Source organism: Bos mutus, chromosome 3 (genome assembly GCF_027580195.1).
Source record: "Bos mutus isolate GX-2022 chromosome 3, NWIPB_WYAK_1.1, whole genome shotgun sequence".
NCBI classification, from domain to species: Eukaryota; Metazoa; Chordata; class Mammalia; order Artiodactyla; family Bovidae; genus Bos; species Bos mutus.
In genome coordinates, this window is record NC_091619.1 from 4,367,001 (window position 1) to 4,394,185 (window position 27,185).

At 44.9% G+C, this 27,185-nt stretch overlaps 1 protein-coding gene and 1 pseudogene across 2 annotated transcripts; one reads left to right on the plus strand and one right to left on the minus strand.

The window, feature by feature from the left end:
• Nucleotides 1-2,310: 2,310 nt before the first annotated feature.
• F11R (F11 receptor) lies at nt 2,311-26,770 on the minus strand. 2 transcript variants are annotated; one of them, XM_070366156.1, is made up of 10 exons: nt 26,588-26,770; nt 6,620-6,688; nt 6,362-6,469; nt 5,999-6,145; nt 5,497-5,699; nt 5,034-5,136; nt 4,789-4,896; nt 4,557-4,569; nt 4,225-4,240; nt 2,311-4,051 (listed from the first exon to the last, which is right to left on the minus strand). In XM_070366156.1, the coding sequence occupies exons 1-10, from the start codon at nt 26,646-26,648 to the stop codon at nt 4,016-4,018; spliced, it is 864 nt and encodes a 287-aa protein (XP_070222257.1). In that variant the 5' UTR covers nt 26,649-26,770; the 3' UTR covers nt 2,311-4,015. The 2 variants fall into 2 exon arrangements, with proteins under 2 accessions (XP_070222257.1, XP_005909251.1); XM_005909189.3 differs by having other exon boundaries at nt 4,192-4,240; nt 26,588-26,769.
• LOC102269327 (small ribosomal subunit protein uS10-like) lies at nt 15,720-16,075 on the plus strand (annotated as a pseudogene).
• Nucleotides 26,771-27,185: the final 415 nt, after the last annotated feature.

Sequence of the window (27,185 nt, forward strand, 5' to 3'; positions counted from 1 at the left end):
GCAGACATGTCCAAAAAACATTGCAGAGATTTGATCCCTTTGATTCTTGAGGTAGATGAATGTGTGGAGATGGCAACCAGTGGGCAACAGAACAGTATCAGAATGGGGTAATATGAATAGCATCATCACATTAGAGGACTTCCGGTGTTTATGCTGCTGTGTTCACCAGAGAAACTGATTGTGTCTTCACATCCCCTCTCCAGCATGTCTTACCATGATATAAAAATCGGATTGTATATATTTTCTTCCCACTCCAGTATTCTCACCTGGAAAATCCCATAGGCAAAGGAACCTGGCGGGCTACAGTCCATGGGGTCAGTCAGACACGACTGAGCAGGTCACATGCACACATTCTTTCCACCATACAACATCCCTTCCTTAAAGCTCTGAAGGGCACATTCTTAATTACAACCAGTCTTCTTTCTTCGACATCATCCATTGATTCTAATTTTCTCCCTTGGGGACATCCATCCAGTAATCTTCAAATATCTAACTTTGTCTTGCTTGAGTCTTTGATTCTTTGGGTTTTACATGGTTTCAGAAGTTTCTAGAACGCAGTTTTAAGTCCCTTCACCATCCATATCACTTTCTATGAAGATATTGTCTGTAATCGTCTTAAAAGTTAACCCTAACCCTAACACAGAACTTCATATAGGGTTTTAGCACTATCAGCAAGGAGTATCTCTCTGCTTCTAGACATCCTACATTTTCCCAACTTTATACATGGAGAATTGGTTTTGCCAGTCCAAAGATACAATCTTACACTTACTACTATTGAACTTCTAAGATGCAGTTTATCACTCCTGCCTGTTGAGATCTTTTTGTATTCTCATTTTGCCAACTACTGAAGCTGCTGTTTTCGCTCCTTGTTGCCCACAAATACGATATGCCTTGTTTGCCACCTGGGCCACAGGCAGTGACATTATCTCTCATTCCAGAAGGTGGCACTCACAAGCCCTTCATTTTACCAAGAGCTTCATAAATGCTAGTCACAATCTGTACCGTAGGTACTGTTGGGGTGTCACAATTCAGAGAAAACCCCAAGTGTCATTGCTCTCTCCTAATCCTCACATACACACCTCCCCAGAGAAAGCTAAACTCTGTCTCCAGCTCCTCCTGCCCTTTCTCATGCAGGGTCACTGTGAGCAGAACATAAGCTACCCAGCCTCTTCTGAAGCTGTCCTGAATCCTAGATCTACACTTGGCTAGGTTCCTTAGCATTTCTGTGCCTCTTTTTCCCAATCTGTGAAATGGGGATAGTGGTAATATACAGTAACTTTATGAATGATAGTTAATTATCCAACAAGCAACTGGGGGATTCCCTGGTGGTCCAGTGGTTAGGGCTCAGGCTTTCACTGCCATGGGCCAAGGGTTCAATCCCTGGTTGGAGAACTAAGATTCCACAAGCTCCAGTGTGGCCAAAAAAATTACAAATTCCTCTTCTTAGAAAAGTTCCATTTCATACTAGATTTTTACAGCTAGTACCAAGGAACGGACAATAAATTGCAAGAGCTACAAAATTAGATTTTTTAAAGTGCAAGTGGCTCAGACGATAAAGCGTCTGTCTGCGATGCGGGAGACCCAGGTTCGAGCCCTGGGTTGGGAAGATCCCCTGGAGAAGGAAATGGCAATCCACTCCAGGACTATTGCCTGGAGAACCCCATGGACAGAGGAGCCTAGTAGGCTACAGTCCATGGGGTCGCCAAGAGTCGGACATGACTGAGTGACTTCACTTACTTACTTCACTTCAAGTGCAAGTTGTCCTTTCCTCATTTATCTCCTTTACTGATCTGTCCCTGCCCCAGCATGCAGAAATGGACCAATCTATTGACCACTTTCCCCTACCTCGATCTGCAAATCCTATTAACACAGGAACAACAAACATATCCTTAATGTTCAATCATTTTATCTCTAATCAGGTTGGGTCCATGTCTAAAACACGAATCTCTACAGAATCACCCTGTTCTCCAACACCAAGTCTTTTAATATAGATTATATTCATTTGAAACATTACCATTCAAGTACAGTCTAATGCTAAGTGAAAATGAAGTGGCTCAGTCATGTCTGACTCTTTGCAACCCCATGGACTATAGCCTGCCAGGCTCCTCCATCTGTGGGATTTTCCAAGCAAGAGTACTGGAGTGGGTTGCCATTTCCTTTTCCAATGGTAAGTTAAACTGAAATCTAACCACCAGATACTGTAGAAGGATATCCCTGATCTCTTAAAGACTACAGGGAAGATAAGTGAATGTCAAAGTCACTCTGGGAGTTCCAATTCTTTAAAGCTAGAACTTCAGAATTTAAACAAACTCAATGTGAAAAATAAACATTTATTACAAAAATTAGTTTTAACATTCTAAAATGAAAGCAGATGAGGTGTTTTCCAACTCAAAGGGGCTGTTGTTAGCTGGAGAAGTAAATTCCAAGGCTGGTAATTACTGACTCATACTCCTCAAGTGACCTAGGGAGTGAGGAACCATTTGCTCCAGACTTGCAAGAGCGATGATTCACCTCTGCCTCCCTGTGCCCTTTGCTCCCTTTACTCCTTCCCACCCTGTCTCCCAACCAGGAAGCTGAAACATACTTTGATATTTTCATTCTTACTGAACCGTTTCACAGTCTCTACTTTCATTGCCTAATTAGATTTTATTTCCATCTGGAAAGCTTATTTTTTATTGGTGCATGACAATATGATTTGTTTTTTCTTTTTCCTCCTGGACCCTGGATGAAAAGAAAACTCAGTTCTGGGAGGGGCTGTTAGTCAGATAAGGGTGCAGAATATGGTGAAATGGTGCTCAGTATCCTCCACAAAATTAGCAAAATCAATCCTAGAAGATCCCTTATTTGCCCTCTTGCTAGTTAATAAATAGACTACTGGGTAAAGGGGAGAAATAGATTCAAGGGCAAAGAAGGGTCCAGATGGGATGAGGGAAGCAGGGCCCGGCGTGCCTAGCCCACTCACTCCTGCTCTCACTTATGCCTATCCTCTAAATAAAGTAGTAGTACTACTTTAAACTACTAGGAAAGAAGTGGTTCTCCAAAGGATTTGAGAAATCCTGCCTCAGGCCCTGGAGCAGCTTTTCCTGTAGCCTCTGGGAAGTGTACTAGCGCATCTGGGTTGGCAGAGGTGGGAGGGTGGTCTTCTTTCACTGGGTGAGTCAGATCAAGTAGAACCTGGAGCACAGCATCACTTCAGCCAGGTGCTCGCCTCCTACCGCAAGAGGACTCTGGAACACTAGATTTCAACATAGGGCCAAGACCACACACACACACGCACACACACACTCACACGCTCAGCAGAACTGACTGCTACACAAATTTCCATAACCCTGCAGACATATCTTAAAAGGGCAGGTCGAGTTGTTTCAACCAAGAGAAGGGTGATAGCTTGAGCTACCCACTCCAGCTTTCTTATCTGCAGATCAGCGTCTTGTTTTCCCTACAGACACAGTTGTCAGTCTGCTTGTGTTCGGGAAGAGGATGATGCAGGAGGATCCCAGTGGCTTCCCATGGAAGACAGAAGAAAGTGGCCTGCAGAGGTGGCAGAGACTCGACACCGTTTCCAAACAACCATTCCAGCTGCTCCAGTCTCCAGCTCCCAACTCTAGAACAGCTGCACCAGGCCTCAGCACGGCAGGAAGGAGTCAAGAAGCCAGACTCCAGATTCCTATCTGAAAACCACTACATGCAGGGGGCAGTGAGTACCCCACTGCTCTTGTGGTCTACTTGTGGTCAGCAGGCATCAGTCAGGACTTCTCTCTGATCCCTTGTAGGGCTGGGACAAGAAGGTTTGAAACAAGTCCCAGGCCACTCAGCAGTGGTGGGAAAGGAAGGGAGGCAGGAAGGTGCACATTGCTGAAATTATTATAAAACACAACCTAAGATAAAAGTGGGGGCCCCTGAGGGGGCTCGAAGACACATAAGGCATCCTGTGAAACTACAGGCATCAGGGGCCAGAGTCTGGTAGCACCTGAGTAAGGCAAGCACTGAGGACAGGAGAGAAGCTGGATCAGGGTCACACCAAGAATGACGAGGTCTGTCTGAACTCCCCCTGGAGAAATAAAACATCCAAGTCAGCTCTCGTCAGTCTTCTCTAGCTGCTAGATAATCCCCAGAATACATGTGAACATGGGCTGGAAACCCCCAACTCCAGCCAGGGGGCCCTCCCCATCCCAGGGCAGGCATACTCACGTCACTTCGAGCATTGGGCTGGCTGTAAATTACCTTCTTATTGGAGGTCCTAAAGACAAGCCAGAAGATGGAGACACTCAGCATCCCCCCTCGCCTCCGCCGTCCCTCTCCTTAACCTCCGCTCATTAACGTTAGAGGTCAGGACTGAGAACTTCACGGGCGCATGGAGCTCTCGGTAGGCAGGTTTGGGTGGAGGGAGAAAGGACAAACACAGGACCGCAGTGGACCATGGTAGGAATCCAGATGTTCTCCCTACCAGGCTGGTCGCCTCCCCTCCAACCTCTTCCCCTGGGCACATTTCAGCTTCAAACCATTCACAAACACGTTCTCAACCTCAGAGAGCCCCTGGACAGCAGCTCACTCACCCTTTCTTTGCTCCTGAAAGACAAGAAATGGGACCATGAGTGTCAGCAGAGTAGAAGACAGCATGGCACCGGAAGATGGGGAACCCAGTGTGTGGCCCTGAAACACGGGTGAGCCATGCTTCCCGGGAGGTAACCCAGCACACAAAGGCTCAGTACCAGGTCGGCACTCAGGTGGCACTCAAGAATCAGGCCCCGAAGCAGGGAGGATCCACCGTTGAGGGCAAATACTCACTGTCAAAATAGCCTCGGCTATAGGCGAACCAGATGCCAAAAATCAAGGCTCCCAGGAGAATGAGTGTTACAAAGACAGCTGCCACGATGCCCCCAACATTGAGCTCCACTGTGGGATACAAGGGAGAGGTCAGGCGCCTGAATACGCCTTCACGGCACTGACAGCACCACCAAAGCCAGGACGGAAAGCAGACCCCAATCCGCACCCCAGGTCTGAGCGCAAGCCCCAGCCACACCCTCACTCACCAGCATCCATGTGCACGGTGTCTGACTTCACGGGGGACGCATAGCCATTCTGTGCCTGACAGGTGAAATCTCCAGTGTCAGAGGCCGACACGGGATCAAAGATCTAGCGGGCAGAAAACGAATTGGCTTCCTGCTTGAAGAAGCCACTTACCTCTCTTTTATGTCTCCTGACCCTCATGCCAAAGTTACCTTGCCGCTTGCTTTTTCCCCACCTTCAGAGCTTGTATAACCCCGCACCCCATCACATACACCTTTTACCCCAACCCCACCTGCACTGCCTGCAGTGCAGGAGACCAGGGTTTGATCCCTGGGTCGGGAAGATCCCCTGGAGAGGGAAATGGCAATCCACTCCACTATTCTTGCCTGGAGAATTCCATGGACAAAGGAGCCTGGCAGGCTACAGTCCATGGGGTGACGAAGAGTCCGTCATGACTGAACAACTAACACACACACACATCCCTACCAACTCCCCTGTCTTCTGGTTCAGGGTGTAGGAAGAGTTGCTGAAGGCACGGTTGCTCTTGGGTTCCAGAGGCATCTCTACTCCATCCTTGAACCACTTGTATTCAGATGGCGGGGAGCCATCTCTCTCTGAGCAGGTCAGCACAGCTCGGGTTCCAATGGTAACAGAGGAGGGGACGTTGATTGTAGGCTTGGATGGAGGCACTGGAGAGGGAGAGAAGGTACTGGTCACAGGGGTGGGAGGGCTGCCTGCAGGCACAGTAGCAGGCACCCCCCATCTATCAGCTCTAGCCCTCTGTCCTTACTGTGCCCTTAGTTTCCCCCTAACCAGGCGCTTGTCACTCTCTGGCAGCACCAGGACTCTGAATACTCTCCTCCCTGCCCCACCTGCAACCTGCCATGAGCATGCTCACTATCAGTGAGCTCTGAAGCTTAGCAGAGTCTGCTAAGGGTTTAGGGAAGCAACCGACTGCAAACCCACACAGAAGACCTGCGGCACGTACCGAGCACGATGAGCTGGACGGTGACCTCCCCGTAGGTATTGCCGCCCTCATCAGAGACCATACAAGTATACATCCCCGTGTCTTTCCGGGTCACAGAATGGAAGGTGATGCCAGTATCCGAGAAGGTCACTCGGTTCTCATAGGAAGCTGCCAGGGGAGAGGAAGCAGGGGCAGAGTGAGCTGGAGGGCTGAGAGAAGCTGATGACGGCAGCACCCAAGGCACAGGGGCTCTCTTCCTCCCACCAGCAAGGGCGATGGGAAGGCCCTGGAGACTTGAGCCCCAAGGTGCCCCCCTCCCCTGGAATCCAAGCACAACCAATCCCTCTACAAATAGGCAGTCAGCAAGGAGATGGAGCGACTCACCAGTGATTTTGTTGTTATAGCAAACGAGACCTCTGATATCACCATGGGTAAACTTCCACTCCACACGTGGCGAGGAGAAGCCCGAGTAGGAGCAGGACAGCTTGGCAGCTGCAGGCAGAACCCAGGTGAGTTGGAAGAAGCAGCAGCAGTAAATGGACCCAAAGCACCACCTGGGTTGGATATTCCCCAAAGATCTGCCCCTGCTCGCCTCCCTCTCACCCCAGCCCCCACCATCCCCCACAGCGCCTCCCAACTCACGGTTATTCTCAGGAACTCTGACTACCGGTTCATAGGTTTGCACCGCACCCCTGCCCAATGCCAGGGAGCCTGAGAAGAAGAGAGGTAGGTCCATCAGGAGTGGACAGAGAAATGCCATGGAGAGGGAAGAGCAGTCCCAGCTGATGGAGCATCTGGAGCCGGGACCCTCTGTGCTGAGATCTCAAGGTCAAGGGATTCAAGAGATCCAAACTCCTCTCAGATTTCACACCCTCTCACCATCTTCTTCAAATGTTTTTTGCTAAACTGCAGGCCAATACTTGTTTAATCAATGGAAATAAAACATTTATTTCTAAGGCAATGTCCTTCATTAAAAAAAAAAAAATTTCCCTCTGTGACTATCAATAATCTAATTAGTTCCTACCAGTCCAAGAACAGCTTCCCAAATGACATTTCATGGTTCAGAGAAAGCGTCTCAGTAAATAATTGTTGTCACTAGTCAGACAATCCTGGCAGGAAGCCAGAAAGCTGGAGGCAAAGACAGGAAAGAAAGGAAGAGGCAGTAATAGGGTAATAATACTCGCCATTTTGAGGGCATTTTGTGCTTTTTAAGGTGTTTTCACATACATTACTTCGTTTGATCCTTGAAACAAGAAAGACAGATCAGCAGGACAAGTATCATCCCAGTTTTACACAAGGAATTAAAGTAAAGAAACGTTTCTATGATCACACAGCTGGTTCTGGACCAGAACTGGGCTCAGATCACCTCAATAGAATCTCAATCACTGGGTTGGGAAGATCCCCTGGAGAAGGAAATGGCAACCCACTCCAGTATTATTCCTTGGAAAATCCCACAGTCAGAGGACCCTGGTGGGCTACAGTCTATAGGGTTGCAAAGTCGGACACGACTGAGCAACTTCACCTTCACTTCTGCCCAAAGGAAAAGGGAAAGAAAAGGTGGTGTGTGTGATGGGGTTGAGAGGAGGTGAGAGACAGGCTAATTAAATAACATGGTGGGAGAGAGGCAGCAGGTTCACAGGAGGGGCTGACACTCCAAAACAAGCGCCAGCACAGGACTCTGGGATGGTGATACAGTCAGCAGCCTGCACTTGCAGAGTTACTCGCAATTACGCTTTCCAAGCCCAAACTGACGAAAGATGCTTTAGTCAAAATCCTGTCTTTCTTAGATAAATGCAAGCACATCTGTTCAATGCAAGTATATTTTTCCTTTATTAAATTACTCATATAACTGAGCATGCAAAAGTAAGAAATCAAGAGATACCTGGAGTAACAGGCAAGTTTGCCTTGGAGTACAAAATGAAGCAGGGCAAGGGCTAATAGAGTTTTGCCAAGAGAACACACTGGTTTTAAGCAAACACCCTCTTCCAATAACACAAGAGAGGAGTCTACACATGGATATCACCAGATGGTCAATATCGAAATCAGATTGATTATATTATTTGCAGCCAAGGATGGAGAAGCTCTATACAGTCAGCAAAAACAAGACCGGGAGCTGACTGTGGCTCAGATCATGAACTCCTTATTGCCAAATTCAGACTTAAATTGAAGAAAGTAGGGAAAACCACTAGACCATTCAGGTATGACCTAAATCAAATCCCTTATGATTATACAGTGGAAGTGAGAAATAGATTTAAGGGACTAGATCTGATAGATAGAGTGCCTGAAGAAGTATGGATGGAGGTTCACAACATTGTACAGGAGGCAGGGATCAAGACCATCCCCAAGAAAAAGAAATGCAAGAAAGCAAAATGGTTGTCTGAGGAGGCCTTACAAATAGCTGAGAAAAGAAGAGAAGCTAAAGGCAAAGGAGAAAAGGAAAGATATACCCATTTGAATGCAGAGTTCCAAAGAATAGCAAGAAGAGATAAGAAAGCCTTCCTCAGTGATCAATGCAAAGATATAGAGGAAAACAATAGAATGGGAAAGACTAGAGATCTCTTCAAGAAAATTAGAGATACCAAGGGAACATGTCATACAAAGATGGGCACAATAAAGGACAGAAATGGTATGGACCTAACAGAAGCAGGAGATATTAAGAAGAGGTGGCAAGAATACACAGAAGAACTATGCAAAAAAGATCTTCCTGACTCAGATAACCACAATGGTGTTATCACACCACAATGGTGTGATCACTCACCTAGAGCCAGACATCCTGGAATGTGAAGTCAAGTGGGCCTTAGGAAACATCACTAGGAACAAAGCTAGTGGAGGTGATGGAATTCCAGTTGAGCTATTTCAAATCCTAAAAGATGATGCTGTGAAAGTGCTGCACTCAACATGCCAGCAAGTTTGGAAAACTCAGCAGCAGCCACAGGACTGGAAAAGGTCAGTTTTCATCCCAATCCCAAAGAAAGGCAATGCCAAAGAATGCTCAAACTACTGCACAATTGCACTCATCTCACACACTAGTGAAGTAATGCTCAAAATTCTCCAAGCCAGGCTTCAACAGTACATGAACCGTGAACTTCCAGATGTTCAAGCTGAATTTAGAAAAGGTAGAGGAACCAGAGATAAAATTGCCAACATCCGTTGAATCATCGAAAAAGCAAGAGAGTTCCAGAAAAACATCTACTTCTGCTTTATCGACTATGCCAAAGCCTTTGACTCTGGATCACAATAAACTGGAAAATTCTTAAAGAGATGGGACTACCAGACCACCTGACCTACCTCCTAAGAAATCTGTATGCAGGTCAGGAAGCAACAGTTAGATCCAGACATGGAATAACAGACTGGTTCCAAATTGGGAAAGGAGTACTTCAAGGCTCTATATTGTCACCCTGCTTATTTAGCTTATATGCAGAGTATATCACAAGAAATGCCGGGCTGGTTGAAGCATAAGCTGAAACCAAGATTGCTGGGAGAAATATCAATAACCTCAGATATGCAGATGACACCACCTTTATGGCAGAAAGCAAAGAAGAAGGCTTAAAATTCAACATTCAGAAAATTTAGATCATGGCATCTGGTCCCATCACCTCATGGCAAATAGATGGGGAAACAGTGGAAACAGTGTCAGACTTTATTTTGGGGGGCTCCAAAGTCACTGCAGATGGTGACTGCAGCCATGGAATTAAAAGACACTTGCTCCTTGGAAGAAAAGCTAGGACCAACCTAGATAGCTTATTAAGAAACAGAGACATTACTTTGCCAACAAAGTCCGTCTAGTCAAACCTATGGTTTTTCCAGTAGTCATATATGGATGTGAGAGTTGGATCTTAAAAGAAAGCTGAGTGCTTGAAGAATTGATTCTTTTGAACTGTGGTGTTGGAGAAGACTCTTGAGAATCCCTTGGACTGCAAGGAGATCCAACCAGTCAATCCTAAAGGAATCAGTCCTGAATATTCATTGGAAGGACTGATGCTGAAGCTGAAACTCCAATACTTTGGCCACCTGATGCGAAGAACAGACTCATTGGAAAAGACCCTGATGCTGAGAAAGATTGAAGGCAAGGGGAGAAGGGGATGACAGAGGATGAGATGGTTGGATGGCATCACTGACTCAATGGACATGAGTTTGAGGAAGCTCCAGGAGTTGGTGACGGACAGGGAGGCTAGCATGCCTCAGTCCATGGACCTGCAGAGAGTCGGACACAACTGAGCAACTGAACTGAACTGATTACTGAATATAGTCTCTTGACCCCTGAGGCTCCCTTTTCTCATCTGAAACATGAAGGGTTTGAACTAGATATTCTGTGAAATCCTCTAGGTTCTTTTTCTTGTTTCTTTCTTTTTTATAATAAATTTATTTATATTTGGTTGTGCTGGGTCTTTGTTGCTGCATGCGGATTTCTCTAATTGCTATGGTTTGGGGCCATCCTTCATTGTGCAGTGCACAGGTTCTGGTTACAGTGGCTTCTCTTGACGTGCAGCACAGACTCTAGAGCACAGGCTCAGTAGCTGGGGCACACGGGCTCAGTTGCTCCACCACATTTGGAATCTTTCCAGATCAGGGATCAAATCCATGCCCCCTCTCTTGGCAGGAAGATTCTTATCCATTGTACCACCAAGAAAGTCCCTCTTTCTTTCTTCCTTTCTTTTCTGGCTTAAACATTTAGAGAGGATTTTTATGTAATTTATTTCAATTTGATACAACCACACTGAATTAGCCAGGCTAAGTATTCTCTCTCCCATTTTATACATGAAAAAATTGAATGTCTAAAAGGGTAAGTGGAAGATCCCAGTTTTTATAGCTAGGAAATGACAGAACTCTGATTAGCATACAGGTTACTCCTATCCCTGCTTTCCTCCCTTATTATACCATATTTTATACATCATGCTGCTTTTCAGAAAAGCCACTGGTTTAACGGAGGCAGTGCTTCCCAGGTAGCTCAGTGGTAAAGAATCTGCCTGCCAATGCAGAAGACACGGGTTCGATCCCAGGGTTAAGAAGAGCCCCTCAAGGAGGCAAATACTGGAGTGGCAACCCACTCCAGTATTCTAGCCTAGGAAATCGCATGGACAGAGGAGCCTGGAGGGCTACAGTCCGTGGGGTCTCAAAGAGTCAGACACAACTGAGCACACATGCCGTAATGGAAGGAAACTATGTACTAAAATATGATTCTTTTAAAAGTCAGGTCCATTTTATCTCTAAATCACTTCTAATCATATTATTTTGTGTCTGTATATTTGGCACTACATTTCAAAGTCAAATCTATAATCAACTGTAACAACAGACACAGAAATTAAAGCAAATAACCTTTACTAAATTGAAATCTGAGGACATGGAAGTTCTCTGACTCAGCTCTCATCAAGGATGCTGATCATGAAATGTTTTGATTTTTTGCCCAAGTCAACTTTCTCTGCTTTGATGATGGGAATTTGGGTTTTTTTTTTTAAGATTCTCAAATTTTACAATTTGCTACCTGTGATGTGCACTGAGATACTCAAAACCAGATGTCTCTTCAGGAATGAAAGACTCGTCCTGGTTGCTGGACTACTCCCAGAAGAAAGCCTGCTGCTGTCATCCCTCTCTTAGGGCAACCAGAACACTCGCCCAGGGGCATGCCTCCTACCAGGCAGAACAGGGTCAGGGTACCAGCATCCGATGCTGATCGAGAGGAGGTAGGGAGTTAGGATTCTGGACTTTCACTGCTGTAGCCTGGATTCAATACATGAGTGGGGAACTGAGATCCAGCCAGTCCTGTGGCCAAAAATAGAGAGGGAGAACCAGCAAGAACTGACTTTTGGGGACCTCCCTGGTGGTCCAGTGGTTAAGACACTGTGCTTCCAATGCAGGGGAAGCGGGTTCAATCCCTGGTCAGCGAACTAAGATGGCACATGCCATGTGATAAAAAAAACAAGTGGGGTGTGGGGAGGACATATAAAGCCCCAGCTCTGTGTCCTACCTCCCCAACTTGGGACAACAATGAAGGGCTCTTCCTGCTTCAACATTCCCGGTGCAGAAGGCTGAGGCCTTGTTGGGACTACAGTGCAGCTCAACTTCTCCCTCTGCCCAATCCGACTTCCTTTCCATAGGTGTGCATGTCAGGAGCACTCCCTCATAAATGTCCTAGGACAGTAATTGACATCTCAGAGTTGGCTTCCCAAGAAGCCAAACCTATGACACCACCCAAATAAAGAACAGCTTCTAATTAAGCTAAAAACTAGCCCTTGAAATAAAAGGCCACCTAAAAGAAGACAGATAAATAAACCACAGCATATGAATTTGATGATTATTTCTGCCTTACTTCTAACTTTAACCAAAGTTCTTTTTTGAGTCCTCTCAGGTCATCAGATCTAGAGCGTGCTCAGGAATGACACCACCACATAGATTCACAAACACACTGGACAACAGGCATCTTCCCCTTCTCATGAAATCTGACCGCTACTACCTAGTCCAGGCTTCTCTTCTCTTATTTAAAATACAGGGCCCTTTACCTCATGGCCTTCCCACCCTCCTCTGATGCAGGCACTGCTGACTTCCCCATGACCTGACTGCAATGCTCAGAGTTCTACTGTGACTGCGTATTGCACCATGAGTCAAGTCCTTCCTTCCTAGTGACTGCAGGACACCCCAGTCATCCTGATTCATGGTCCCCTTCTCATTCCAGAACAAGCCTCTGGAACCAGCCTGCCTGCATTCAAATCCCAGCTCTGTTACTTATAATTTGTGTGACCTGGGCAAGCCACTTTGAACCTCAGTTTGCCCATTTGTAAAATAGGGATAATAACAGTTTCAATATCAAAGGGCTGTTGTTAAGAGTTAAACAAGTTACTACAAATAAAGGGCTTATAAGAGTGTCTGACCAACAGGAAGCACCCAGTAGGTATGATGCCTTATTATCATTATCATCTGCCCGTAGGTCCTTCTGTACACACTTCTTTTTCTGACTTCAAAGTAAGGCATATAAGTAAATGTAAACACTTCTGAAAAAATGCTTACATTCCAGCCCACCAAACCATCTCCTCTATCACTGTGACGTAGCCTTAGAAAGACTGACTCTTTTCTAGAACCACCATGTATAGACCAGCAGAGTTGAGGGCTTTCCCTCATCACATCCCAGCTACGTCACAACATCCACGATTTCCACACCCATTCTCCTCATCTATTTTATATTTTCCCTTACCGCATCACGACCTCCCTTTTGCATTTAACCTTGGATCTATATTTGGCATACTGTATGTGTGTTAGTCGCTCAGTCATGCCAACTCTTTGTGACCCCATGGACTATGGCCTGCCAGGCTTCTCTGACCGTGGAATTTTCCAGGCAAGAATATTGGAGTTAGTAGCCATTCCCTTCTCCAGGGGATCTTCCCAACCCAGGGATCAAATCTGGGTCTCCCACATTGCAGGCAGATTCGTTACCATCTGAGTATACTTGGCATAACGTACATACATACAAATATCCTACTATTGATAATTAACATGGTAAACCAAAACAGAAGAAAATTTCATCTTTTCCATTGTGATGTTTAATTTACCCTTAAGTTCACAACAAGAAAAGTTACAGAGTCAAAGGTATCAATAGATTTTTGGTGCCTTCCTGTACAGAAAACCCTCACTTAATCTTGCACCCTTCTCTGGTTACAATTTTTTCCTCCCTTCTTCTCTAAACTTCTTAAAGAAGTAGTCTACACATACTGTTTGCAACCCAACATACGTGTTCACTGCTCAGCCTACTTCAGTACATCTTTGGCTCTCAACCTGAAATTAAAATTGCTTTTACTAAGGGCACCAATCATTGTATTCCTCAATTTTAAGATACCCTGATTATAAGATAAAACACTGATTTAGTAAAAACTTCTTGGGGGGAAATTAAATATATACAATAGACTTATATTGGCTGTAAGTCACATCCCAATTTCTAAAACATTAAGATAGCCTTAGAATTAAAATATCCAGTATTTGCTTTTTCAGTTACCATCTGTGCTCTTGGTAAGATGTTTGATCTTGCTGACTACTCCACTTTTAAGTCATCACCATCTTTCCTTCATTCTAGTCAATCAAGCACTAAGCACTACAATGTCATCTCCCAAATCTACCCAAATTTTTTAGCACCATCACCATGTGTTGTTCGTTGTTCAGCCACTAAGTTGTGTTCTGACTCTGCAATTCCACTGACGGCAGTACGCCAGGCTTCCCTGTCCTTCACTATCTCTTGGAGTTTGCTCAAACTCATGTCCATTGAGTTGATAATGCCATCAAATCATCTTTCGCTCTGTAGCCCCCTTCTCCTTTTGCCCTTAATCTTTCGCAGCATCAGGGTCTTTTCCAATGAGTCTGCTCTTCATATCAGGTGGCAAAGTATTGGAGCTTCAGCCCCAGTCCTTCCAATGAATATTCAGGACTGATTTCCTTTAGGATTGACTGGTTTGATCTTGCAATCCAAGGGACGCTCAAGAATTTTCTCCAGCACCAAAACTCAAAATCATCACCTGGAGAATTGCATTTAGTCTTTCAGTTGTTTTCTCTGCCTTGTTTAATCTTGGCCCACTCGCATCCATCCTCCACCCCACTGATGGAGAAAGAGTTAACATTTATTGAGCACACACTATATGCCAGGCACTGCTATGAGCACATTACAGGGACTACCATTTAATCCCTACAACAACCTTAGGAGTTGGATGATACTGTTATTATCATCTCTTTTCTACACGGGGAAACTGAGGCCCAGAGCTACAGATTCAAACCAGAGCAGTCCAGTTCCAGAGACTGGGCTACACTATACAGCCTTCTGGAAAGTCCAGATCTCACACTTGCTTCAAGCTTCCAGTGATTCCACATTGCCTGTAAGATAAAATCCAAATTTTTCAGCCAGGCAATAGTTCTAGCAAAACCCAACCTGGTGATAAGTTTATCATCTTCATCACCCTCTCTACTCTTGCAATTTACCCCCCAGCAATACAAAACTACTTAAAATTCCCAGCAAAGAGTCTCACAACCTCTGCTTTTGCTCATGCTATTCCGGCCATGCGGAATACCCTTTCCCCTCTTTCTTCATCTGGCCAGCAGATATTCATCCACATTATTTTCTGGAAAATGACTTGGCCCACTCCCAATCCTTCCTCCATCTCCTTCCTAGGCTTGCACTACACCACGCAAAACACTGTCAAAGCACTTCCCATATTATAATGACATCATCTATGTGCCTGCAGGTCTCCCCTATCAAGCAGTAAACTCCCAAAGGAGCAGGAACTATGTTAATCTATCATTCTTTCTCATCACTTAGCATAAGTACAAATTAGTACAAATTGACACGGAACAACACAGAACCTTAACAAATCAGGTCAGAGCAAATCATTCACTATAACGTCTACTTGTTAAGATAAGACCATTTTTCAAATTGACAGATGAGGCACACCCCCACCCCCCAAAAAAAACTTGATTCAAAACACTAGCTTTAAAGCTGTAGGTATCTGCCTGCACAATGGTAGACGCTGGTTTCCCGCATGCAGAAGTGTGCAGGGCCAAACGTGGAAGAAGTGTCAGAAGGTTTTCTAATGCAAGGTCTAAAATGTGGGCAAATGGACAAAAGATGTGAATCCATTTAAAACACCCCCAGCTCTTTGAGGAAAACTCAGCTGCTGCTGCAGCAGAGCCTGGAGTTACCTGCTCCAGCTCCCTGACTCACTGCTTGCTCTCGCCAAGGAACTAGCCTGCAGGAAGCCCCACAGCCACAGTCATGGCTTTTGAAGATACAGAAAGACTCCTGTGGAGCCAGAGCTGACAATTCATAGGATTAGAATCACCCTCACCAGCTGCAACGTGAAGTCTTTGGAGAAGGTATGTACTGACCTGATCAGAGGCCCAAAGGGAAAGAATCTCAAAGTGTAAGGACGGGTTCGGATGCCTACCAAAACCCTGAGAATAACTACAAGGAAAACTCCTTGTGGTGAAAGTTCTAATATTTGAGACTGATTCCAGATGAGGATCCATACACAACTCAATGACCTGCACAGTCCTGAGATTGCCAAGCAGATCTCTTCCATGAATACGGAGCTAAGAGTCAAGGCTGAAATCACCATTGCAGAAGCTTAAATTAACATTTTTCTAAATACTGACAACCAGTTGTTAAACAAAAAAACCTATTTCTTTCATGATCACAAGAGCAACCCAAGTAAGCCCAAGCCCAAGTCATCTGAGGAGACACCTGGCTAGATCATTGCTCTTTCTGCCAAATCTTCAAAATGGTTTCTGGGGTTTAAGGATTGAATTGTATTCCCTCAAAATTCATATATGAAAGCCCTAACTTCAGAAAGTAACTGTATTTGGAGACAAGCCCTTTAAGGATGATATAATTGTTAAAATGAGGCCCTTAGGACATGCCCTAATCCAATCTGATTGGTGGTGTTCTACAAAGAGACACTAAGCAAGCTCATGCCATAGAGGGAATGACCAGGTGAAGAGACAGCAAGAGCATGGCCACTGTAAGCCAAAGAGAGGTTTCAGAGGGAGCCATCCCTACCAGCACCGTGATCTTGGACTTCTGGGCTCCAGAACTGTGAGAAAATAAATTAGTGTTGTTCAAGCTACCTAGTCTTCGGTATTTTGTTATGGCGTCCCAAGCAGACCAATACAAAGGTTCAAATTGGACATCAGCAATGGCATTCTGGTTGAACCCCCAGTCACTATAGCCTTGACTCAAGTATGCATGATGACATGAACAGTGAAAGAATCAACATGCTGCACAGCAAAGGAAACCACCAACAAAAGGAAAAGGTGGGTCTTGCCTACAGTGTAAGACTCACGCTTCTAAGACAGGAGGTAAGGGTTTGATCCCTGGTCCAGGAACTAAGATCCCACATACCACACAGCATGCCCAAGTAAACAAATAAAATTTAAATTTAAAAAAAAAAAAAAAAAGCTAAAAACGCAACCTAGAGAATGGGATAAAATACTTGCAACTCACTTAACTGATAAAGGATTAATACCTAAAATGTATAAAGAATGCATACAAATCATAGTTAAAAAAAACAAACAAACCACACCTAACCAATCTATTTTAAAAACTGTCAGAGGATCTGCATAGACATTTTTCCAAGGAAGACTGACATACAGATGGCCAACAGGTACATGAAAAGATGCTCAACATCATTAATTATCAGGGAATGTAAATCAAAACCATAATGAGATAACACCTCACACTTGTTAGAATGGCTATTATCAAAAAAGACAAGAAACAGATTTTCTGGTGGTCCAGTAGTCAGAGATCTTTGCTTCCACTGCAGGGGGCATGGGTTTGATTCCTGATCAAAGAACTAAGATTCCACAAGCTCCCCAAACCCAGAAAAGACAAGAGACAACGAATGCTGGTGAAGACACGGAGAAAAGAGAACCCTTGTGCAAACCTCATGTTGGTGGGACTGTAAATTGATACAGCCACGATAGAAAACAGTATGGGGTTCTTCAAAACGTAAAATGTGGAAGTATCATATGATCTGGGGCTCTCTCTACCCAGGTGGCAAAGAAGAGTCCGCCTGCAGGAGATGCAGGAGAAGCAAGAGATGCAGCTTTGATCCCTCAGTTGGGAAGATCCCCTGGAGTAGGAAACGGCAACCCACTCCAGTTGTTCTTGCTTGAGAATCCATGGACAGAAGAGCCTGATGGGCTACAGTCCACAGGGTCGCAAGAATCAGACATGACTTAGCGACTAACAACAAATCTAAGGAGAAAACAAGATGCAAGTTACCTTCCTGACAGTTGTTTTCCTCTCAGTCTCTGCCCCCAATTCCTGCCCGGTCCTGCAAAGACTCAAAGGCTAAGGATCCCTTACCCTCTACACAACTCTGAGCTGGAATCCAGGCTCCCGCACTCACAGACCTCGTGTGAGTCTCAACGGCACTTGCTTCCAGTACAGACATCCCCTTTTTCCCTTCACACTGGGGCCAGCAGAGTTAGCCGAGGCTTCAGCGCACACAGAATACACGATGGAATATCACTGAGTCATTACAAAGAACGAAATCTTGCCATTTGTGACAACAGGGATGGACTTTAAGGGCATTATGTGAAGTGAATTAAGTCAATCAGAGAAAGTCCAAATACCATATGATGTTACTTATATATGGGATCAGAAACAAACAAAAAAACTCCAAGCTCACAGACACAGAAAACAGATTGGGTGCTTGCCAGAGGCAAGGAGAGAGTGGGGGGCAAAAATGAGTGAAGAGGATCAAAAGGTACTAACTTTCAGTTAGAAAATAACTAAGTCATGGGGATATGATGCGCAACACGGTAACTATAGTGAATAATGCTGTACTGCATATTTAGAAGTTGCTAAGATATACAGATGACACCACCCTTATGGCAGAAAGTGAAGAGGAACTAAAAAGCCTCTTGATGAAAGTGAAAGTGGAGAGTGAAAAAGTTGGCTTAAAGCTCAACATTCAGAAAACTAAGATCATGGCATCTGGTCCCATCACTTCATAGGAAATAGATGGGGAAACAGTGGAAACAGTGTCAGACTTTATTTTTGGGGGCTCCAAAATCACTGCAGATGGGGACTGCAGCCAGGAAATTAAAAGACGCTTACTCCTTGGAAGAAAAGTTATGACCAACTGAGATAGCATATTCAAAAGCAGAGACATTACTTTGCCAACAAAGGTTTGTCTAGTCAAGGCTATGGTTTTTCCAGTGGTCATGTATGGATGTGAGAGTTAGACTGTGAAGAAAGCTGAACGCAGAATTGATGCTTTTGAACTGTGGTGTTGGAGAAGACTCTTGAGAGTCCCTTGGACTGCAAGGAGATCCAACCAGTCCATTCTGAAGGAGACCAGCCCTGGGATTTCATTGGAAGGAATGATGCTAAAGCTGAAACTCCAGTACTTTGGTCACCTCATGTGAAGAGTTGACTCACTGGAAAAAGACTCTGATTCTGGGAGGGATTGGGGGCAGGAGGAGAAGGGGACGGCAGAAGATGAGATGGCTGGATGGCATCGCTGACTCGATGGATGTGAGTCTCAGTGAACTCCTGGAGTTGGTGATGGACAGGGAGGCCTGGCGTGCTGCGATTCATGGGGTCGCAAAGAGTCGGACATGACTGAGCGACTGAACTGAACTGAATAGAGTAAATCTTAAAAATTCTATCACAAGGAAAAAAAAATCCCATAACTATATATGATGACAGATGTACATTTATTGTGGTGATCATTCTTCAATAAATATAATTGCTATATTATTATTTTGTACATCTGAAACTAAAATGTTGTATGCCAAATATACCTCCATAAAATAATTTTTTAAAAAAACCAACAGAAAATTTTTTTGGAAGAGACCCTAGGGACCCTCTATCCCATCCTTTTCTAAATATATAATTTTGTTGACTTTTGACTGTGCTGGGCCTTCATTGCTGCACAAGGTGTTTTCTAGTCTCGGTGGGCAGGGGCCACTTTGCGGAGCACAGGCTAGAGGGCTCAGGCTCAGCAGCTGTGGCCCCTGGGCTTAGCTGCCCCACAGCATGTAGGATCTTCCCAGACCAGGGGTCAAAGCTGGGTCTCCTGAACTGCCAGGTGGATTCTTTACTACTGAGTCACCAGGGAAGCCCAACAAAGCTAAACAAGACCTCTGCAAGGTTTGTCCTCTGAAAGGTTTAATTCATTATATCCAAATTCTAGACACATGTTACTGAGCATGACCAAATAAATTTAAAAAAGCATGAATAATAAGATAATAGCAGCTAATATTTCTTGAATACTATGTACCAGATACTCTTCTGAGCCCTTTACAGGTTCCATTTAATCCTTGTAACAATTCTATGAAATAAATTTTATTATTGCTCCCACCTTACATATGCATTAATTGGAGCACAGAAATAAGTAATTTGCTCAAGGTCTCAAAGCTAGTAGGAGGTAGAGCTAGGATTCTAACCAGGTAACCTGGCTCCAGGGTACAATAAATAATACAACTAAGTAAAAATAAAAACAAACAAAACTAACCATATTGCCATGCCAAAAGTTAAGGTAGATCAATTTATTCAGAAAAATAATCCTAGGATATACGTAAAGGTATCTCTAAGAATAGATTCCAAACCCTTGACAGTGCATATTATCTGAGAGGTGAGAATACAGGCAACTTTTCTATGTTTCTATGTTTTCTACATTTGTGTAATGGCCAAGTATGTATTAAATATTTTTAGTTAAAGAAAAAAGAGTGGGAAATGGGAGTTAAAAAGGAAAGAAAAAAAAAAATCAGAGCACAAGAAGCAAAGAAAAATAAAACATAGCCAGAAAGGGGAAACTAAAGCAAAGGCAAAAACAAAGGAAGAATGATCAAGAGTAACAAGAACACACCAGGAAGCACAGGACAATGAAATAAAACTTTGAAGGTGAAATGAAGTAACAGATGAGTAAGAAACAGGAGATTACAATCAAGATCCTGTATATGAGTCTGATAAATTTCAAGGAGAGAAAAAAGGCAGGAAGAAATGTGAACATATGCATTGGATTGTCTCATGAAAAATGTTTCGAGGAGAAAGAAAACAACCCTGGAAGGCAAGTATTATTGTTACCATCCCACTTTATAGATGAGAATACCGAGGCTTTTTCCTAGTTGCCCCAAATCACTCAGCTGCAAAGGAGGTGGGAATCTTAACCCAAGTCTGCCTGATTCTGAGTCTTCAAAACTACTGTACACAGCGTCTCCAGCAGAGAAGCCGGGAAACACCATTCACCCTTCAAGATTCTGGGCCAGTGTCCCTCAATCCATTATACCTTTCCCCAGTCAAAATTAATCTCTCTCCAGCTTCTAGGAATATAACCTAAGAAAATAATCAAAGGTAAGCTTAAAGATCTATATTCAAGGACAATTTAATGTTATACAGCAAAGAAAAAAAAAATGCTCAGCAAAAAGTGAACAATTAAGTAAATTACAGGATAGTCATACATTATAATACTATAGAATGGATTTTATTTAAAGCATTGTTTGCTCAAAAAAAAAAAAAAAGAAAGAAAGAAAAAATACATATATGGCCATGATTTGCAATAATACCCTACCATCATAGAACATTTATGTTCCTGTCCTCTCTGTCATGGAGGTAGTCACCCATTTCATTTAAAACTGATATTCAGTCATTAATAATCTAAATGAGAAGGGCTCTATAACAGAGTTTTGTTTTTTGCCACTGGAATTCCTACCTAATTTGACAAACTGGCCATAGCTCAAAGTAGTTTAGTACACAACTTGGCTTAAACACTGGTATGTATGGATTTCTGTTGAGCTGGTATGACCTAAATGAATATATGCCCACAGGGCCAAGGCTTAAGGAAAAGTCAATGGCATCAAACAGCCATTTCATTGTTTTCCAATATATTTTTGCAAAGGTCAGCTACACCACATATTAATCATAGAGGAAAGATTAGAATAAAGCCAGCAATCAGTGTTATCTCTAGAGAACAGGATGTGATTTTATTTTCTCTATATCCCTCTGTTTTCCGATTTTCTGCGTTGAATATCTATGATTTCTTAATAAAGAATTTATCATTTTGAAAATAACTGTTTCTCTATGTTCCCCAAAGATTCTGTACTTCGATGACTGCCCCTGACGCATGGTGCTCTGTATTCTACTTAGTAAATACATGTCTATAGTTCCTTAGAAACAGAGAAAACGAGATACATTTGTATCTTCCCCTGTTCTTAGAGCTGTGCTTTGCCACCAAAGCAGTGCTGTGTTAATGAGGTAGTCAGAGGGTGGAGGCATCCAGATATCTGACAGAACCCAACCCGCCAACCTGTCCCTGTAAACACAGGTCAAACCCACAACAGAAAAGCTACTTCCTTCTACTGCTTTATTAAGAAAACTTTGGTCTCAGTATGCAATCCTGTTAATAATTAGAATTTTCCTTAAGGTGTTTTCATGCAATGAGTTTGTTTGGATCCATGTAAAAACAAACAAACAAAGGAAGGAAGGAAAAGGAGGGAAGCCAGGAAGCCAGCCAGCCAGTCTCTGGTTTTCTCTAAGAATTCATCCAAACTTCCCCTCTAGGCAGATGAGCCTCACAGGACCCACCAGCCTCAGAATAAGCCAAAGCCTCGGAAAGCCCCCAGATACAGCATGCTCACAGTTTTCAGCTGTTGGCTAATGGTTACAAATACCTAACTGCCCTCAGAGTTTCTTAATAGCAGAGGTTATTCATTTTTTAATTCCTAATCTCAGCACAGTGCTCAGAACATAGTAAACACCAATGCTTGTTGGATTAACAATTGAATCTGACATTACAGTGCAATTAGAACCTGGACCCAGGGCTTCCACCCCCGGTTTGCTCTTTCCTTCCCACCACTCACCCTGTAGAGACTGAACTCACTCCTGGGGGTTGAGGTGGGACAGATAAGGAATGCGTGGGCAAGAGGAAAGCTGTGTGAGCCAAAGACTGGCTGGGCTAAGTCTAAACAGTCAGGCTTGGCTGTACTTTAGATGACGTGGGTCAACTGACACAGCCCTCTGAGTACAGCGGAGAGTGGCGATGGCTCTGTAGGACAGGAAAGCTTTCACTCCATTGCTCCCTCCAACTCTCTCTCAGCAGAATTTCCAGTTCTACCAGCTCGGCTCTCCTCCCCCACCCACCTACTCATTACAGAGCAGGCTGTGCCTGCCTACCCAGGGCTCACTCCAAGGGCCTGGCATCAGACTTCTGGCCAGCCAGCTGCTTCCTCCCATCTGACCCCCACACTGTAAAACGAATGACACCAGGCGGACTTTGGACAGAAACCCTGCTTATCAGGGAGTCCCAGGCAGATGAACTCTGAGTTTTCAATGCCTGGAAAACCCCAGTGTGTTGTATCCACTCACTTTACTTCTCACAACCCTCTGACAACACTGAAACCTCTTCCACAGTTACATTTGACAAGTGGCCATCCAGCTCTTTCCTGAGCCTCTAGAGAGGAAGCTGGGCTGAGTTTAGAGATCCCCAAGGTCTCCCCTCAATGCTAACAGAAAACAAGCCCAATTTTTTTCCTAATCTCTCACATAAAATGTACGTAGCTTTTAAATCTGTCCTTGAGCAGGAGTGTCAGCTCTTCTGAATCCAAAGAATAGATACCTCTTAAACCAGAGGACTTGGGGAGGAGGTGGGGAGAGGGGTGGAATATTCTAACAGCCAAGGCCACACCAACAATATGAAAAGAACTCCAGGGTATATCAAATGAAATAAACAAGATACAGGATGGAATACAATGTATAGAGGGTGCCTCCTTTTGTGTCAGGAAAGGGAAAAGAAAGCAATATATATTTATATATACTGATATTTGTATAACAAACCACTGGAAAAATACACAGGAAACTAGGGGAGGTGTGAACCAGGTGGGAGTGATAACCCCACTCGTTTAATATTATTTTGATTCTCGAACCACGTTAATGTATTAATCTCTTCTAAACAGACAAACATTGTTGTTTGGTTTTTTAATTACAGCAGCTCCACCCCGAGCTAAAACTAGGCTGGAGATACCAGGCAAGCCCAGATCACAGGAAACTGAAGAGAAATGTCATAAGGGGAAAGCGTTCTGGAGCAAGGAGAGAAAAACTAATAAGACACTGGACTTCCACTACCACTCACTTCCTTGTTTCACCGTGTGGCATCACTAGTTTCTAGGTTCTGGTTTCGAGGGAACAATTCTTTCATGGGAGAACCCCCCGAAGAGGGAGGGGAAAGGAGTGACTCACCAATCTACAGTTTGAGGTGAGTCTAACCCTGAACAGGAGAGCTAGAAAGGCTTGAGTCCAAAATATCGATATGAAACAGCCAGACTCCCAGGCTGACCCAGACAGGCTCAGGGCAGCAGTTTCTCCCTGCTGGAATGCCTCAGTGCAGACACTTCATGAACGGGTGTGTGTGCAAACCCCAGGCTTCCAACCAGGTTTCCACTTCCCCAGCGGTCACAGCTGACACATACCATCTTGCTAAACAGAAATGCCTCTTCCTGCCTAGGAGATAGCTGGAAACTTTTTTTAAGCACAGGCTCTCTAGGGGGAGGGAGGCTAGTATTCCTGGTCACCAGTTTTTCTTCTCCCAGGCCCAGTTCTCCCAGTGTTTATTCTCCAACCCTGTCCCAGCAGGTTCAGGCCTTCTTCTCCACTAGATTCCCCAGGCAGGGGTAGGGCCACTACTTGATCTTTTCTTCTTCCTCCCTGATGACAGAGTCCAGGTGAGGAGCAAGGACATGCAGGCATCCTATACAAGCTTCCAATTTCCCAAGGGCAGAGGACAGACCTGATAGGCAAGAAAGCCTCTACTTTTTCACTCTAGCCATTTGGAATCTAGCAGGGTCCCTCCCTGCTTTCTCTGACCTGCTCTACTATGGGCAGCATTCTTTCACCCTCACAAAATCCAAAGTGGGGTAAGAGCTGCCCACTAATAATCGCTTTCATGGATGTCATGAAGCTATTATCCCAGTTGATCCACAGGATGAGGTTAGGACAAGTATTATTACTCCTGTAATACTCTTGTATTACAGATGAAAGACTGAGTTACTAGACTATGATCACAAATAAGCCGGAAAGTCAAGCCAGAACCCAGGTGGGGGGTGGCCTGGTTGTTATTTCCATTCTCACAGTGCTAACCAAATAGCATCTCCCAGGTCTAGCCCTATTTACATGTGACAAGGTCAGTTCCTCCATCTTCTGGACACGTTACTTCCCAGGATCCATCGCCCTGTCAAGCTAATACAATATCATCTCACGTTCCCTCTAAACCACTGTTTATTGATTCCCTGAGCAGACTAGAGGGGATCCCCAAGCTCAGAAGGGTGATATCACAAGGCTTTCAGTGTCAATCTGTGACAATATATTGTGGGGTTATTCTAGAAAATGAGGGGGAAAGAGGAAAAGGGAGAAGGATGCAGTTCTAGGAGTCTTATAAGCCTGACAAATACTGTCACAAATACAGTTACTCAGAAATTTCTAGGTTGGGAGGTGGGGGGATGAGTACGAGGGTTGACGGGGTTGGCAAAGTGTTTAGTACTGAGCACCACAACCAACAAGAAAATGACTATGGGTGTCACTAGCAGTTCTAAGATACAGACAAGTAAATGGAGAAGAATGGGAGGGAAAGAATGGAAATTGAAGAAAGGGGGGAAATGGAGGAGTAGAACGAAAGGGAGAAGTGAAAAAAGAAAGAATCTAGTGAGAAAGAAAAATTGAAAAAGGTAGGTGAGACCGTGGACTCTGGAGCAGTATCCCAAACTGATATTTTGATATGCTGGTTCCTGTGTCACAGGGTGCCTGAGGTGGGCCCCAGGGTAGAAAAAGGAGAAGTGAGTCAGGAGACTTTGGTTCCAGTCCCAGGTCCTTTGGTCAGTCTTACCAAGTCATTTCCCCTCTTTGTACCTGTTTCCTGATCTGTACAATAGGGGGAGGGAGGATCTGATTTGTTACTGGTCCAGTCCATCCCAAGGGTTAATGCTTTTGTGATGAGAAAGAAGTCAATGCATCTGTCTAAGGGCACCCTTCACACTAAGCAAAGTGAATTATCTTGTAACCACCTATATTGGTCTTAATTGTTCATCTCTTCTACATTTCCTAAAATAGGGATCTCGAGGAGGAAATGGAGATTCTTACAGACCCCCTGCCGACACAACTATTCACAGTAGCACACACAGACGCTCAAGAATCAGGTAAGGGTACAGGTGCTGACACGGGTAGTCTAAGGCACAAACCATAAACTCAGGCAGGCACGAGCACAACTATAGACAGAGGCCTGCCCCAGCGAGGGAGCCTCATTGTTCCACAGGAAAGGGAGTGTACAAAGGCAACAAAATCTCTCAAACATGGCCAGGGGGGAGGGCAGAGTTCTGGCTCTGAGAAGGAACCAGCCAACCAAAAAACAGGACCTTCCCCTGGGAATGGTCTCTCAGTCAACAACATTTATCAAGGACTCCTGAAGTAAGTTACGCTAGAAAGGAACTTTGAATGCTGTGCTAAGAAATTTTAGATTTCAATTTTATATATTTCCTTCAAAAAAAAAAGGTTTTGCAACTGGACACTTTTCCTGGAGCAACCATGCAACCCAGAGGTTCGGGAAAAGCTAAAAAGACCCTTCAGCAACAACCAGGCAAAGGGACTTCCACTCCAGTCGACCTCCATTAGATTTTCTCTGAGGACCCTTCAGGAGCAAAACATCCCGAGAGAGTCAGGGGACGTGAGGCTCCCGACTGATCTCGGATGGTTTGCGAATGTTGGAGGGGCAGGATGGCCCTTCCCTGATGCTTGATCCCGGCTAGGCAGCGCCCCCGAACCCACCAGCACTCACCAGTAAGTGAGAATGGAGGAAAGGGGAACCAACCTTTCCCCATTATTTTTGGTAAAAGTGCGGAAGAGGCAACTCCCTCCAGGTGGATGTAAGAGGTGATCCTTATTCATAAATGTGGGGGAGGGGAGCCAGCCACTCACCAGAGGAAGGGGGAAGGGAAAAAAGAAGGACGAGTCTAGGGTGGAAAAGAGGACTAGGAAGGTGAGGCAGACAGATTTCAGAACCCCTCCCCTTTCGGGAGCCAGAGGTGTGGGGAGCGCCTCCCTCCAACCTCCGATCAGACGCACAGATTACTCCGAAAACTCCGGGAACTTACACAGGATCATCGACGTGAAGAGAAGCAACTCTGTACTGCCGACTTTCGCCTTTGTACCCATCACGATCAAGATCCCGATGCGACAGCAGTCACTGCGACCCTAGAAGCAGACACCAGCTTCGCCCACAGCAGCGCGGGGACTAAACTCCAGACGCCAGGTTGAGCCCAGCCCGGCCCTTCCCTTCACGCCCGATTGGTCGGCGCCGCTCCTCTGCACTTTCCGATTGGTGGAGGGAGCCGCCGCTCCTCTGAGTGATTCACCGTCGCCAGGTGCAGTCCCGCCCACTACTCCTCGTAAGGCGGATTGGAGCCTTTCCAAGCCCGATCCGCCCCTGATTGGGCCACGAGACTGTCGCGTACGGAGACCCAGGCCTCACCTTCTGCAGGTGAGGACTCTCTGATTGGGCGGCGTTCCTGAAGTAGGGACTTTACGACTGGCTAGGCTCTGAACTGGAGCCGGAAGATTATTAGAAGAACACCTTAAAGGAGGTGGTCGGGAAGGTAGTTGGTCTGTGGGACGCGAGAGGGAGAGGCCTGCTTTTGTTTGTTCGTTGTAATTGTCTGTTTGTTTATTCGGAATTTAAGTTGCAGCTGCAGA

Bases quoted from the DNA above. Each gene is read 5' to 3' on its own strand.
- F11R (XM_005909189.3), bottom strand. From the start codon at position 26,648: ATGGGTACAAAGGCGAAAGTCGGCAGTACAGAGTTGCTTCTCTTCACG. The intron at 6,689-26,587 runs GTAAGTTCCCGG...TCTTCTTCTCAG, and splicing joins CTTCACGTCGATGATCCTGT to GCTCCCTGGCATTGGGCAGG. The intron at 5,137-5,496 runs GTAGGGATGTGT...TCTGCCCGCTAG, and splicing joins ACCAGAAGACAGGGGAGTTG to ATCTTTGATCCCGTGTCGGC.